At 37.8% G+C, this 15,499-nt stretch overlaps 2 protein-coding genes across 2 annotated transcripts; both read left to right on the top strand.

The window, feature by feature from the left end:
* Positions 1-94: 94 nt before the first annotated feature.
* On the top strand, positions 95-5,498 carry LOC128162936 (E3 ubiquitin-protein ligase TRIM56-like). Its single transcript, XM_052826364.1, has 2 exons — positions 95-586; positions 4,036-5,498. Exon 2 carries the CDS (start codon positions 4,043-4,045, stop codon positions 5,372-5,374), a length of 1,332 nt encoding a protein of 443 aa, XP_052682324.1. The 5' UTR covers positions 95-586; positions 4,036-4,042; the 3' UTR covers positions 5,375-5,498.
* Positions 5,499-8,223: 2,725 nt separating this feature from the next.
* Positions 8,224-11,541, top strand: LOC128163535 (uncharacterized). Its single transcript, XM_052827156.1, has 5 exons — positions 8,224-8,390; positions 8,883-9,030; positions 9,412-9,636; positions 10,693-10,912; positions 11,279-11,541. The coding sequence occupies exons 1-5, from the start codon at positions 8,342-8,344 to the stop codon at positions 11,480-11,482; spliced, it is 846 nt and encodes a 281-aa protein (XP_052683116.1). The 5' UTR covers positions 8,224-8,341; the 3' UTR covers positions 11,483-11,541.
* The last annotated feature ends 3,958 nt before the right edge of the window (positions 11,542-15,499 follow it).

Below are 15,499 nucleotides of genomic sequence, written 5' to 3'. Positions count from 1 at the left end.
CTTATCTTGTAATATTTACAAACCAAGATAAACCATGTAAACTGCTGTCAACTAAAAACTGTAAACGAAAACTTTTTATCACGCAACTTCATGTTCAAAACATTTTTTTATGTCTCTGATGTCAATTGCAATAATCAAAAATGTGCTGATGCATGTGATGTAGATTGAAAGAATGTTCATGAAAGTTTAGGCATTCAAAATCATACACGTTATCTAGGGTGTATAATTTATATATTTTTTTTTTGAATTAAAAAAATCGTACACATCCCCGTAGGGTACCCCACTGTGAATTTCTCCCACGGCATGGGCCAGGGCTGAGGACGGGAGACTTTCACAAATGTTTCGCTTTAAAGTGATTTCTCGTTAGTGAGTCATTTCTGTTGGAGTAAGAGCCAAATGGAGAATCAGTGGTTAAGATAAGGATTGGCGAAAAAAAAAATAACGTCTGAAAACAAAGGAATGTGCAATATGGAATAACATTATACATAGTGTATTGGGGTGTTGATGTGTATTGAGACGTACGTACATACGTACAATGTGTATTGAGACCTACTGTGTGAATTCAACGGTAGTCTACAGTTCAAAGGTAATTCAATCGAGATGTGGAAACAAGTTAAAAGATACATTGGGTTTTTAATTAATATGTAAATTTATGCAAGTTTCTGCAATGTTTACCTGCCGTTAACATGGTAGAGGATATAGTTTCCAGTCTTTTTTTATATTGATTTTAAGACAAAAAGATATTATACTTTTCAAAGAGAGAGGGAGAGGAGAGAGCTGTTCATAAATCTGTCAGAGTCCAGTGTTTGGGGGCACATTAGAACACCTGATTCACAATATGTCAAGATGAGGAAAAAAAACACATGTATAAAAAGGGCGATTTATTTCCAGCCAAAATCATGCGTTGACATAAATATTTTTTGGATAAAAAATCGAACGTTTAACGAATGTTTTATAGGTGATATTTCTGAATGAGACATTTAGTTTAATGCGTTTATTGATTTTGTGCCTTAACATGCAAGTGCATGGGACACATGTGCAGGGCTTACTCGACTAACTACTGGAACGTTATTTGTACATATTCAGAGAAATAAATATATGCATATGCGGTTCCAGATAAGATTTTTTTTTCCGGGGTTTGGGGATGGGTGGGGTTCCGAGGAGTATGTATATGTTTGTCAGGGAGTAAATTAACAATAAGAGATTAATAAGTTTGAATGTCTCAGGGTGTCCGGACCCCAACCCCCTTCTAAGTCCGCTCATCAATAATTATATTATATGAGACACACCTTATTACGGTATACATGTGCATGTATATATTACGACCAAAATTGCGCAAGGATTACAGCATGCAATGAAACACAAGAATTCTGGTCTTCAGAGCTATAATGCCACCTTTTGATATATTTGCTTTGAAAAATGGCTAGCACTGGATTTAAAGTTCATGGAACTTCACGATGAAATGACAGTCGAAATATTTTTATTGCGGGACTTGAATCTAATTGGAATTGGCCAGATAAGAATTTAAATCAACCGAGGCATACTTCAGTGGCTTTGAACTCCCTATAAACTACATTAGCTGTGATATATAAGATAAAGTACGGAACCATCATGCCTTTTACCCAAGTTAACCTAATAAATTGTGGCATGTCAATATGTACAAAACAAATCAGAAAACTATCATGACCATGTACAAGTCTGAAAGTTTTAGAGCTCGCCTTCACTTGCGGTATGGTTTAAAGAAATTTGATACTTCAATGCCACATATGTATCAGATACCCACGTTTTAATAAAGGCAGACAGGGCTTTTAAAAGTTTTGTTTTCGTATTTAAAATTCTTCTAACTTAATGATAAACATTGTGATGACAACAAACATGACAAATGATGAAACTGTTCAACACTATTTCATTCCCAAAGATTGTAAAAGTGTCTTATTATTATTTAATCTTAATTGATATCGTTTTTCTTGTTGAAAACTTACGATATTGTCTGCATGATATAGCCTATGTAAATGGTGGGCGCCTGTAAAGTGCGAAACGAAATCGAAACGAAACGAAACGAAACGAAATCAAACGAAACGAAACGAAACCAATCGAAACGAAACGAAATCAATCGAAACGAAACGAAATCAAACGAAACGAAACCAAAAATCGAAACGAAACGAAACGAAATTTAAAGAAAACTAATATCAATTTTGACTACATAAAAGTGAAAATAAATTCATTGAAATAAATTTTTGAACCTTAAAATATAACTACCCGTATGTTCCAGATTGGCGCTGTAAATTTTTAAGCCGATTATCCGAAATTGGCAAAAATTATATAATTATGTAAATAAGTGATGTACATTCCTATACCTTTTAATGTTTCTTATTTGTTTCATTAAAAGATAAAAATGATATTCAGACGTTTTGAGAGAGAGAGAGAGAGAGAGAGAGAGAGAGAGAGAGAGAGAGAGAGAGAGAGAGAGAGAGAGAGAGAGAGATGCCTTAAAACTTATCAGCGATATCATATAGCAAAGTATATACGCAAGTTTGGGAGAGAGAGAAAGAAAGAAAGAGAGAGATAGAGATATGATGATGATACTAAAGGGGACATTCTAACATCAATTTTCTTTCTGTCGATTTGAAATATTGTAAAAACGAAACGATCGAATACAATGTGATTTAGAGCATACTGGTTGGTTACCAGTTTCTAACATATAATAAGATTTGTTGTAATATGTATAGCATGAATTTGGACGTCGTAATTTGACAAAATTAACTTGCAATATAAAGATGATTATACTGTAAACGTATTCTAAAACTGTCTTTACCCCCTTTGGCTATGTATTCTATTTTGCGTTTTTGGCGGAAAACGGCGTCCGCAAAATCAAGTACATTGCCAAATGTAAAATATATATGTAGATAAAAAGGTAAATTCAGAAATGCGCTATATCAAATCCATGCTAACTTGTTGAAAAATTATATTCTGCCTAATATTGTACATCCTAAATATAGTGCGTTTACAGTATTTACGGAGACATACCAACTACACGATTTTTTTTATATCTATATGAAATATTGTAAAAATGATTCAAATACATTGTGTTTGCGTGTGAAAGGGAGAGAAAGAGAACAGGTAAAAAACCTCTTTATTGCACTTTAATTTTGTCAAACTACGACGTCCAAATTCATGCTATACTTTCTTATTATATGTCAGAAACTGGTAACCAACCAGTATGCTATAAATCACATTGTATTCGATCGTTTCATTTTTACAATATTTCAAATCGATAGAAAGAAAATTGTTGTTAGAATGTCCCCTTCAGTATCATCATCACATCTCTATCTCTCTCTTCCAATACTTGCATATATACTTTGCTATGTGATGTCGCTGATAAGTTTTAAGCTCTCTCTCTCTCTCTCTTTCTCTCTCTCAAAACGTCTGAATATCATTTTTATCTTTTAATGAAACAAATAAGAAACATTAAAAGGTATAGGAATGTACATCACTTATTTACATAATTATATAATTTTTGCAAATTTCGGATAATCGGCTTAAAAATTTACAGCGCCAATCTGAAACATACAGGTAGTTATATTTTATGGTTCAAAAATTTATTTCAATGAATTTATTTTCACTTTTATGTAGTCAAAATTGATATTAGTTTTCTTTAAATTCCGTTTCGTTTCGTTTCGATTTTTGGTTTCGTTTCGATTGATTTCGTTTCGTTTCGATTGATTTCGTTTCGTTTCGTTTGATTTCGTTTCGTTTCGTTTCGTTTCGATTTCGTTTCGCACTTTACAGGCGCCCGTAAATGGTATATTGTTTCAACATAGAAATGTTTTCTTTTCATCAATGACATTGTTATTTTTTCTGAAATTAATCAGGATTAATTTAAAAAGTTATTAAATAACTGTTTTAACAGTAAACGCTTTTATCTAAATAATAAAACTGTTTGAAAATTATTTCTGAATGGCATTAAATAGTTTCAAATATTAATATTAGATTGATGAATAAGATAATGTAGATTTTATTTTTATCAAATTTCAGGGGCGTGATGGAGGACGAGAAGATAGAACGTCTAAGGGAGAGAATTCTGCAGTGTCCGATTTGTATCGACGAATACAAAGACCCGCGAATTCTACCCTGTCATCACACGGTGTGTTTGAACTGCCTCCTTGATTACGTCAGACATTCGTCATCATCGGGCCGTCTGTTCCGCTGCCCACAGTGCCGATCCGACATCTGTGTGCCACGCGGAGGGGTCAAAGATTTCCCGCCAAATTTCTACGTCAATTGCATTCAGGATGAATTGGGGTCGCGACCTTATTTTGGGATCTGTGATATTTGCGAGCGAGACTGGCTCATTTCTCAGTACAGATGTGTGGACTGTGATCTTGATATTTGTAGGTTCTGCATTCACGAACATAAACTTTTCAAACACGGAGCCGGAAGGGAAGTCATGATCATGCGTATAGAAACTGGCAATATTGCGTCATTTATGGCGTCGGAGAAAGGCTGCGAGGTTCATTCTGGAGAGACATTACAAATGTTTTGTTGCACGTGTGAGACCGCCGTCTGCGTAACTTGCGTGTGCGAAGTCCACAAGAAACACGAAACGATGCCACTGGTAAAGAAATTGATGGCATCTCAAAAGGAACTTCAGTTTGACCTGGACGATTTAAAAGCTGAAGTCAAATCAACGCAAGATTCTTTAACCGAGTTACGCCAGCTGCGATCAAAAATCCACGAGAGTTCAGAAAGCACGATGTCCTCAATACGTCAACGGGCGCGAGAAATTTCGATGGAGATGGATAAAGTCGCGGATGAAAAAGTAGAGAGGATCCGAACGACAACAGGCACAGTTCTACAAGAGATTGATGGTTACCTCAAAGAGATGGAGGGCCTTCACGACCAGGCAAAGAAAGGGTGTGGATTCCTGGAGGACCTACAGGAAGATGACGTCAGCTTGGAGTTGTTCGCTAGCTTTACCAAGTATAAGAAGGGTCTAGAAGTGGTCCGAAAGTCGGTGCAAAATAAATTGATAGTTACACAAACGCCCGTTTTTGAACCAGGAAAATTAAAACAATTTTTTGTATTTCACTTGTTTCGCTTTGGAGACCTCCAGTTTCGAAAACAAAAAACGTTGTTTTTAAAACAAGACATAAACTTAAGTTTTTCGAGGTCTTCCAAATCTAAAAAGTTATGTTGCGTGATGAAAAAGTTGTTATACTTTTTATTTTTTGTACTCGTGGCTTCTGGACTGATAATTTTGACCAATGATATCCGGACATCAGATCACGTGTGTCTCGCGCAGTGGATTGGTTGGCTGTTCTTCTTGCACCTCACTGTTACCGGTGGTTTCGCTTTCTACAAATCAAGAAGATAACAAATAGCAATACTATATATAGCAAGTGCACACATGCTTGTACGAAAAACTTCCATTTGCAGGATTACTTCTGTATCTGATTATTTATTCTAGAATGTACTTTGCAATAAAATCATAAATAACATTTTTTGATTAAGATTTATTAAAATGTCACAAATGATATAATTTTACCCCTTTGCCCCGAAAACTGCTGAACCACACTGAAAACAGTTATATCCCCCTTCCGGAAACAGTTAATGATACAGGGAATAGATAAATTTCCTGCCCTAAATTGTAAATCACCCTCACGTGCAATTATTCTGCATATTCATGTGCAAGACTTTGTGTTAAGTGTTTCACAATAGTGGCTGCAATTTCACTTGAATCATCAGGGAATTCCAACAAGGAAATTGCAACGGCTGCGCGATGATTGTGAAAATTTATCGTAACGATATTGTATTACATTGAACCCTTCCTTTCATGCATCGTGTATTTGTTGAAAATATTCTACAAACAAGATGACTGGTCTAATTACTTCATTAAAATGAAACCGATACATGTGGTCTTATAAGAATTGATTGATTATCCATCCAGATTTTCTTTTAGAAAAGATTTAAGAATTTGTTTTAATAATCAGTCTGTATTTTCAGGGCGGGGGCACCAAGGTTAATAATTATGCTTTTTGTGATTTTATTTATAAAAACAAAATTATAATCATTGTAAAGTGTAGATTAAAATTCCTTTATTTTAGAACTGTCAAGTAGAAAATTCCGAATAAAACTTTGTCAGTGTTTTACTTAAGAAGCACACTTTAAGTTTTTGCAAGTGACAATTTCTTTCGCTGATTTTTCAACATTAGTATAATAGACCATCTGGGATATTTTTGTCCAACGTAGCTACATGTATATATACCAATCCGTGACTACGACATTATTTGTTAAACCTGTATATATATGGCGCAGATGGTGGACATATATTTTGTGAACCACGCCCTACAACTGTCGTGAACCCTTGTTTTGAGGCTTTCCACTGAGCGTGTGTAGGTGAACAGAGAGGTTTGTGAACATTTCTTTACTGCTTAAAAAAATGAATATATTTATAAACGGTTTTTTTCTTTAAAACCAAATTATAGAAATTTACTTGCTGAATAGAATATGTATTGATGGTGTTCATGCAGGGATCAGTTGAGGTGGTTACATGTATCAGAGTCATGACCCCCTGGAAAACTAAAACTCATTAATCCCACACAGTTCATTTACCGAAAAAAGAACCCCACCCCCTCGGCAAGCACAATGAATTGTCCATCGACCCCCCCCCCCCCCCCCCCCGAGAAAACTATCCATTGATATAATGTACTCGTATATAGGGTGTGCAGTGACCTTGGACCGAGTTTTTATGTCTATTGTTAATGTTAAGGTTATAGCAGAATTCTCTAAAACGTCCTTGTCTGGATCATATATTCTCTCCAATCTGACTCATGAATACTTCACCCACAGAGTACCTTTGGTCAAAGAGTGTGCAGTGACCTTGAGTGTGTTTCTAGGTCAAGAGTCAAGATCATATCCGACCACGCACAAAGAATTTAGAGTATGCATTTGTATTTACTCTCCCCTTAGCCCTATCTGGCTCATACTTCATATAAACAGAGCTTTGGAGTAAAGAGTGTGCAGCCATATTTTACCAAGTTTCAAGGTCAAATGTGAAGGTCATAGCCGATCTCGTTAAATACAGTTTCAGACCACAAATTATTTGCTATTGTCTTAATCTTGTTCATATTAAACCCCAAAAAGCCAGTTGGTAAGGGGTAATGATCTTGACTTTAAGGTCTATGCCAACCTGAAAATTGCTTGCTCAGTCTTAAGTTGATGTCAAAGCAAACTCCTTTGAAATGCTTTTATCCTCTTTTTTTTTTTTCATTACTTAAGCAGGGCCCTTTGAGACAGTCTTCATCTCAATGATGTCTAGTTACATTAGCTATGGAGTATACCTACTATGGATACATTATATACATGTAATAAATTGTATTCTATTGTATAGATATATAAGATAAATAGCGATATATTTTGAATAACCATAATATTGTACCGGTACGGACTTTGAAAAAAAAAATGAGTAAAAACAATGGGCATCGATTTATCTATTCATCGAGGCGTATTATGCTATGATAATCCATCGACAGCTTGACATATAAGATGCAATGTATGATTTAACTAGCCAATAATTCGATTTCTGATTAATTTTAATTTTTCCGGTTGGCGGTCAGGGAGTAAAATAGATGCTGCTATGTTCAGTTTGCATGTGCTGATACATTGGGAATTTAATTAGAGTTATCTTTCTTTGTACCACTGAAAGAACCATCAAAAAACCAAGGACACAATGACATATTATATACCGGTATGTAAGCAATTCAAGATAAACTCTTATATTTAAATTTCTGATATTAAAAACAGAATTTTGAGCAAACTGATCCCACTATAATGATAACTTATGAGATATGAGGCAACACTCAGTCCCCAACATATAGTAGGTTCTTGTCAATAGGTCTGCCAAACCCCTTCCCCTCCTTTCTAAAACGATGCTGCATGTAGGTATCTATAAATGTAAAAACTAATAGCAAATCACAATTATATTCATATTCATGCTTCACAATTATATTCATATTAAGCTTCATATTATAAAACTCTTATTTAGCTTTTATTTCTCAATAAATGATCTTATTCAACCCCGTTGACTTGGGCGTAACAATAAACGATCTTGAAACTCTGTGAAATTATGAATAAAGAATGAATAAAGAAAACGTAAGTACAAGACTTAGTTCATTATTGAGATCAACGTAATAGATAAGTACAATGAGAGATTACACCTGACAGTGGTCTGTACAGAATAAGGTCACCCACAAAACCTTTGTTATATCACGTTTTGTATTGGGCCAACTTTGCCGGACTTTATTAGACCGTTATTTGTTGCCAGTGTTTCGTTTCGGTAACCATGAGGATCATTTTACTGACAGTTTTCCTGTTTGGTCCGCTTGTGTATGGTAAGCCTGTAGCCTTTATATAGTTAATAGTATATATATCATCTGATTCGTTTTATCAACGCTGTATTATATTTTTACAGACAAGACTTTTACAGCTACGGTTACTGCATGCGCACAAGTTTATTTCGTAAAGTTATAGTGTTTGAATACTTTTTGGTCGAGGATAAAACCTTGCCATTAAGTAAGAAAATACATATACATGTATCTACTTACGCGCACTGTGAAGATCTGTGTTTTAATCAGATTGGTCAGAAAATGACTGAAATTTGACTGAAATGTGACTGAATAGCAGATCTATGCTATCAAGATTAAGTTAACTCAATAGCCCACCTTCATCCTCTGAACAACCCCTTGACTTACGTACATGTATTATTTGCCTTTCTTGAGACTGAACTTTTGTAAACTATGATGTCTTGCATCAAGATCTTTCGTTTTCAATTATGCATTTCTGTTTGATCATATAGACATAGAACTAACTTCTAATTTTAAAAGCCGCAAACTTTGATGGAGGTCACCATGCTGGAACTGTAACCAGTCACCTGATTACTGAAGCTTCCGGTATATGCGCGAGCAGGACCCATCGTGACGTCCTCTACACGCACAACGACTCTGGAGACACACATAGGATCTTTGCCATCAGGTAAAGTCACAATGTGCACTCTTAGGACTTATATAATTTTCAGAAATTGTACGATTAAAAATATTAAAATATTGTCATATTTATTGATTTTGATTTCCTTTAATAAATGCAAAGCTCGTTTTCGCCAAACCAATACGTCATTTGAATTTATTGGTCTATAGTTATGGTCTATAGCACATAATCACCCGCCCTCCTGTTGACAAGATACATGAAAATTATAAAGTTACCGGTACTGTATAACGCTTAAATGATGATTAACCATTCACCCCCAAGCACCACTTCCATGTCGCCTTCAATATTATTTTTTGCGCTAAATTCTCCCTATAACCGAGATGAATTATCCCCATATACTACAGTATTACGTATAATGGTCATTCACAGCGCTACTTCCGGCGCCCGCCTGGGCACGATCTACATTAATGGGGCCCACAGTCAGGATTGGGAGGACATTGCATGCGGACCATGTACCGGGGGGTCAGGAAACTGTGTCTACATTGGCGACACTGGAGGCAACGCCGGCGGGGACGCCAATACTATTTATAGAATCAGGGAACCCTCCAGTATCCATGACCAGAGCGTCAATGTTGACGGAGTATTAGAGTTCAGGTACGGCGTTTAATTTGGTGCTAAGATGTGTTTGATGTTCCTTTCTTGAATAAGAAAACAGCAAAACGTAGCTAAAGAGTTGCGAGGCAATTCTAGTGTACAAGTAAGTCAACCAATTAATATTTGTTAATCAAAAATGAATATATAGGGTTTACTAACCATGCTAATGTAAGTGATATCTTGTAGCATCGAGGAAGGGTGGTGCAATTGATTTATTCAGTGAAATCTTGCAAGACAAAATGCCCTACAGCCTTTAAATTGGCCTATCAACTTTGAAAACGATGTTACGTTTCAGTGTTGTAACGTCCACCTAACATGTAACACCCGTTTAACGTCCATCTAACATGTAACACCTGTGTAAAGTCCTTTATAAATGTATCACCTGTGTGACGCCCACCTGACGTGTAACTCCTGTGTGACTTTAACATATTGTGTAACACCTGTGTGACGTCCACCTAACAAGTATCACCTTTGGGACGTCCAAAAAACGTTTAACACTTGTGTGATGTCCACCGTACAGGTAACAGCTTTGTAATGTTTATCAAATGTGTTACACCTATGAAACGTCCACCCACCTAACCTGTTACACCTGAGTGACGTCCACCCAACGTGTAACACCTGTGTGATATCCACATAAAGTTAAACACCTGTGTGACTTCCACCTAACATGTAACACCTGTGTGACGTCCACCTAACGTGTAACACCTGTGTGACGTCCACCTAACGTGTAACGCCTGTGTGGCTTCCACCTAACGTGTTACACCTGTGTGACATCCACCCAACATGTAACGCCTGTGTGACGTGACTGACGTCCATCCAACGTGTAACACCTGTGTGACGTCCACCCAACGTGTAACACCTGTGTGACTTCCACCTAACGTGTAACGCCTGTGTGACTTCCACCTAACGTGTAACACCTGCGTGACGTCCACCCAACGTGTAACACGTGTGTGACATCCACATACACGTTTAACACCTGTGTGTGTGTACGTTCATCTAACATTTAAATCCTGTTTTCATCATACGTGAAACACCTGTTAAAAACTTGTCTTATAGCTGGGATCAGCACGATTGTGAGACGCTGTTGGTTGACCCCAGGGGCGAGGTGTACGTCGTCTCAAAAGTAGGACCAGGGCACCACGGGAAGTTCGTGCATCTTCCCGGCAGTGCTTGGAACCAGCACCATCACGTGTGGGTGAATGACGGGGTGTATCTACCAATCACAGCCAGCAGTAACAGCCCGGTGGGCGGGGACATCTCGCCCTCGGGGACAGAGGTAAGGTTCATAGTGATATAAACTACCTTAACACTTAAGATAAAGTTTATCTATTCCTGTTTACATTATACGAAATTTTTTTTATAGCTTGCCCTCTGTCAAAATTTGTTCCCAAAAGTTGAGTTATTTTCCAAACTTTAAAAGATTTTTAAAATAAAACCCTAATCTTTTAACAATCTGTTAAACTTTACAAATAATGCACAACTACCCATTTGAAATTATATTTTGCTAATTTTTTAATGTTTGAAATATACAATGTATTAAGTCTAATATCTATAGAAATTAAAACCATATGACTCTTTAATTACGCTATCAGAGATGAAATTGTTTGTACACGTCACATACTTCCTACTGTTTGTTGTCCAGCTCCTGTTGAAGACCTACGGTCACGTGTATTACTGGTCCATCCCCGACCAGAACTACGAGGCCCACATCCACAACTACCCCCAGAGTCTGCCCTACCACGCGGAGAGACAGGGCGAGGCGGTGTGCTGGAAGGTGGACGGTAGCGGGTTCTACACGCTCTCCGAGGGCGCAAACTCTGTACTCTACTTCCACAGGAGGCTTTAGTTACCCCCCTCCCCCCCAAAAAAATAAATAAATAAATAAATGATACTTTTATATACGAATTTGCTAGAGTTGCTGTCCATACTCTTCTTTACAACTCAAAGGTTGTGGGAAAGTGGAGCAGATAGTAAAGCCATGAAGCTGGTGAAGATGGATAAATAACAAATTATCCACGGTAGCAAAAATATATTTTAAATTTGTAATTGAATATTAAATGTTTAATTAAATTGAAATATATATTACATAATGTACATGTGTCATCTTCACCTCGTAACAGTACCAGAATAAACGAACTGTAACTGCATATAGTAAGGTAGTCCTGTTTTTCTGGATCATTTTTAGCTCACTTGAGCTGAAAGCTCAAGTGAGCTATTCTGATCACATTTTGTCTGTCGTCCGTCTGTCTGTCTGTCCGTCTGTCCGTCTGTCTGTAAACTTTTCACATTTTCAACATCTTCTCAAGAACAACTGGGCCAATTTCAACCAAACTTAGCACAAAGCATCCTTAGCCTAAGGGGATTCAAAGTTGTGAAAATTAAGGATAACGCCTTTTTGCAAAGATAATTAGGAATTTATTAAAATTTTCGAGAAATTTTCAAAAATCTTCTTCTCATGAACCATAAGACCAGGAGAGCTGAAACTTGTGTTGAAGCATCCTCAGGTAGTGTAAATACTACATTGTGAAAATCATGACCCCGGGGGTAGGGTTGGGCCACAATGGGGGGTCGAATTTTAACATATGAATATATAGAGTAAATCTATAAAAATCTTCTTCTCAGAAACTAATCGGCCAGGAAAGCTGACACTTGTGTGGAAGCATCCTCAGGTAGTATAGATTCAGAATTGTGAAAATCATGATCCCCGGGGGTAGGGTGGGGCCACAATGGGGGGTCGAAGTTTTACATAGGAATATATAGAGTAAATCTTTAAAAATCTTTTTCTCAGAAACTAATCAGCCAGGAAAGCTGAAACTTGTGTGAAAGCATCATCGGGTAGTGTTGATTCATTGTTGTGAAAATCATGACCCCCGGGGGTAGGGTGGGGCCATTATGGGGGGGGTCGAAGTTTGACAAAGGAATATATAGAGTAAATCTTTAAAAATCTTCTTCTCAGAAACTAATCAGCCAGGAAAGCTGAAACTTGTGTGAAAGCATCATCAGGTAGAGTTGTGAAAATCATGATCCCCGGGTGTAGGGTGGGGCCACAATGGGGGGGGGGGGGGTGTTAAAGTTTTACATAGGAATACATATAGTAGATCTTTAAAAATCTTCTTCTCAGAAACTAATCAGCCAGGAAAGCTGACACTTGTGTGGGAGCATCCTCAGGTAGTGTTGATTCATTGTTGTGAAAATCATGACCCCTGGGTGTAGGGTGGGGCCACAATGGGGGGTCGAAGTTTTACATAGGAATATATATTGTAAATCTATAAAAATCTTCTTCTCAGAAACTAATCAGCCAGGAAAGCTGACACTTGTGTGGAAGCATCCTCAGGTAGTGTAGATTCAAAATTGTGAAAATCATGACCCCCGGGGGTAGGGTGGGGCCACAATGGAAGGTCGAAGTTTTACATAGGAATATATAGAGTAATTCTTTAAAAATCTTCTTCTCAGAAACTAATCAGCCAGGAAAGCTGAAACTTGTGTGAAAGCATCATCAGGTAGTGTAGATTCATAGTTGTGAAAATCATGATCCCCGGGTGTAGGGTGGGGCCACAATGGGGGGGGGGGGGTGTTAAAGTTTTACATAGGAATACATATAGTAGATCTTTAAAAATCTTCTTCTCAGAAACTAATCAGCCAGGAAAGCTGACACTTGTGTGGGAGCATCCTCGGGTAGTGTAGATTCAAAATTGTGAAAATCATGACCCCTGGGTGTAGGGTGGGGCCACAATGCGGGGTCGAAGTTTTACATAGGAATATACAGAGTAAATCTATAAAAATCTTCTTCTCAGAAACTAATCAGCCAGGAAAGCTGACACTTGTGTGGAAGCATCCTCAGGTAGTGTAGATTCAAAATTGTGAAAATCATGATCCCCGGGGGTACGGTTGGGCCACAATGGGGGTCGAATTTTAACATATGAATATATAGAGTAATTCTTTAAAAATCTTATTCTCAGAAACTAATCGACCAGGAAAGCTGACACTTGTGTGGAAGCATTATCAGGTAGTGTAGATTCAAAATTGTGAAAATCATGATCCCCGGGTGTAGGGTGGGGCCACAATGGGGGGTCGAATTTTAACATATGAATATATAGAGTATATCTTTAAAAATCTTCTTCTCAGAAACAAATCGGCCAGGAAAGCTGATACTTGTGTGGAAGCATCCTCAGGTAGTCTAGATGTAAAGTTGTGAAAATCATGATCCCCGGGGGTAGGGTGGGGCCACAATGGGGGGTCGAAGTTTTACAAAGGAATATATAGAGTAAATCTTTAAAAATCTTCTTCTCAGAAGTTAATCAGCCAGGAAAGCAAAAACTTGTGTGAAAGCATCATCAGGTAGTGTAGATTCATAGTTGTGAAAATCATGACCCCCGGGGGTAGGGTTGGGCCACAATGGGGGGGGGGGGGGTCGAAGTTTTACATAGGAATATACAGAGTAAATCTATAAAAATCTTATTCTCAGAAACTAATCAGCCAGGAAAGCTGAAACTTGTGTGAAAGCATCCTCAGGTAGTGTAGATTCATAGTTGTGAAAATCATAATCGCCCGGGGATAGGGTGGGGTCACAATGGGGGGGGGGGGGGGGGTGTTTAAGATTTACATAGGAATATATAGAGTAAATCTTTAAAAATCTTCTTCTCAGAAACTAATCAGCCAGGAAAGCTGAAACTTGTGTGGAAGCATCCTCAGGCAGTGTAGATTCAAAGTTGTGAAAATCATGATCCCTGGGGGCAGGGTGGGGCCACAATGGGGGGGGGGGGGTCAAAGTTTTACATAGGAATATATAGAGTAAATAATTAAAAATCTTCTTCTCAGAAACTAATCAGCCAGGAAAGCTGACACTTGTGTGGAAGCATCCTCAGGTAGTGTTGATTCATTGTTGTGAAAATCATGATCCCTGGGGGTAGGTTGAGGCCACATTGGGGGGGGGGGGTGTTAAAGTTCTACATAGGAATATATAGAGTAAATCTTTAAGAACTTTTTCTCAGAAACTAATCAGCAAGATGATTCTTTGTAATTGTTAAGACTTTGGCTCCAGGACAATTCTTTGGCCTCACAAGGTTCAAAGTTTGATGTAGCTAAATATCCCATATATAAACAATTGTAAAGGATCTTTTTGAGAACTGCAATACTCAACATGTGATATGACTATAAAATTGAAGCAGGCAGCTATTTTTTCATTAGAATCTTTTTGTATTACTGTATTGAGTTATTGCCCTTGATTTATTGGTTCTGGATAAGTATTTTTGGGTTAGGACGGATTAGTTTGTTTATTTTTGATTTCCAATTGTTAGATACTATGAATTATTTTAGGCCGGCACATATATAGGGACAGTGTCTTTTGAGTTACATTGAGCGACTGTTTCGGGTTAAACTTGAACAGGTTTGGATAGATTGAGTGTGTGGACATCCCTTCCCTATCTAATTTCGTGTTTTTTAACCTACGATACAGAGTATGCGGTCATCCCTGCCCTGTATCGCATTAATAGAAGAGTGCGGTCATCCCTGCTTGTAATGGTGGTGGTTGCGGCGGAGCACTAGTAGGTGTTCTGGCCTTTCTAGCGCAGTGTGCGGCACTCCCTGCTTGCCTTAACGTTGGTACCTGTTGAGTTGCGTAGGTGTGCGGTCATCCCTGCCTGCGTAACGTTGAGTCCCTATATATGTGCAGGAGCCGTGATTAAAGTCTGCTCTTGTAAATATTGGCAGCAATCAGGGCTATCCCAAGTCTATCTCCGGTACGGGCCCGCGGGGATCACAGGCAGTGACCCCCTTGCACGTTACAAAATCATCCTGTTAGAAAAGGGACTAATGATTATAAACATAAGAATATCCAGGGGGAAAAATGGATTTTATTTATACA

Source organism: Crassostrea angulata, chromosome 9 (genome assembly GCF_025612915.1).
Source record: "Crassostrea angulata isolate pt1a10 chromosome 9, ASM2561291v2, whole genome shotgun sequence".
Lineage (NCBI taxonomy): Eukaryota > Metazoa > Mollusca > Bivalvia > Ostreida > Ostreidae > Magallana > Magallana angulata.
Note: the sequence above shows the minus strand (reverse complement) of the source record. Positions and strands in the feature narration are given on the sequence as shown.

What these genes read in the sequence shown, in the direction of transcription:
- LOC128162936 (XM_052826364.1), top strand. Translation starts at nt 4,043, where the DNA reads ATGGAGGACGAGAAGATAGAACGTCTAAGGGAGAGAATTCTGCAGTGT.
- LOC128163535 (XM_052827156.1), top strand. Translation starts at nt 8,342, where the DNA reads ATGAGGATCATTTTACTGACAGTTTTCCTGTTTGGTCCGCTTGTGTAT. An exon ending in CATAGGATCTTTGCCATCAG is followed by an intron (nt 9,031 to 9,411) that starts GTAAAGTCACAA and finishes GGTCATTCACAG; the next exon opens with CGCTACTTCCGGCGCCCGCC. An exon ending in TCTCGCCCTCGGGGACAGAG is followed by an intron (nt 10,913 to 11,278) that starts GTAAGGTTCATA and finishes TTTGTTGTCCAG; the next exon opens with CTCCTGTTGAAGACCTACGG.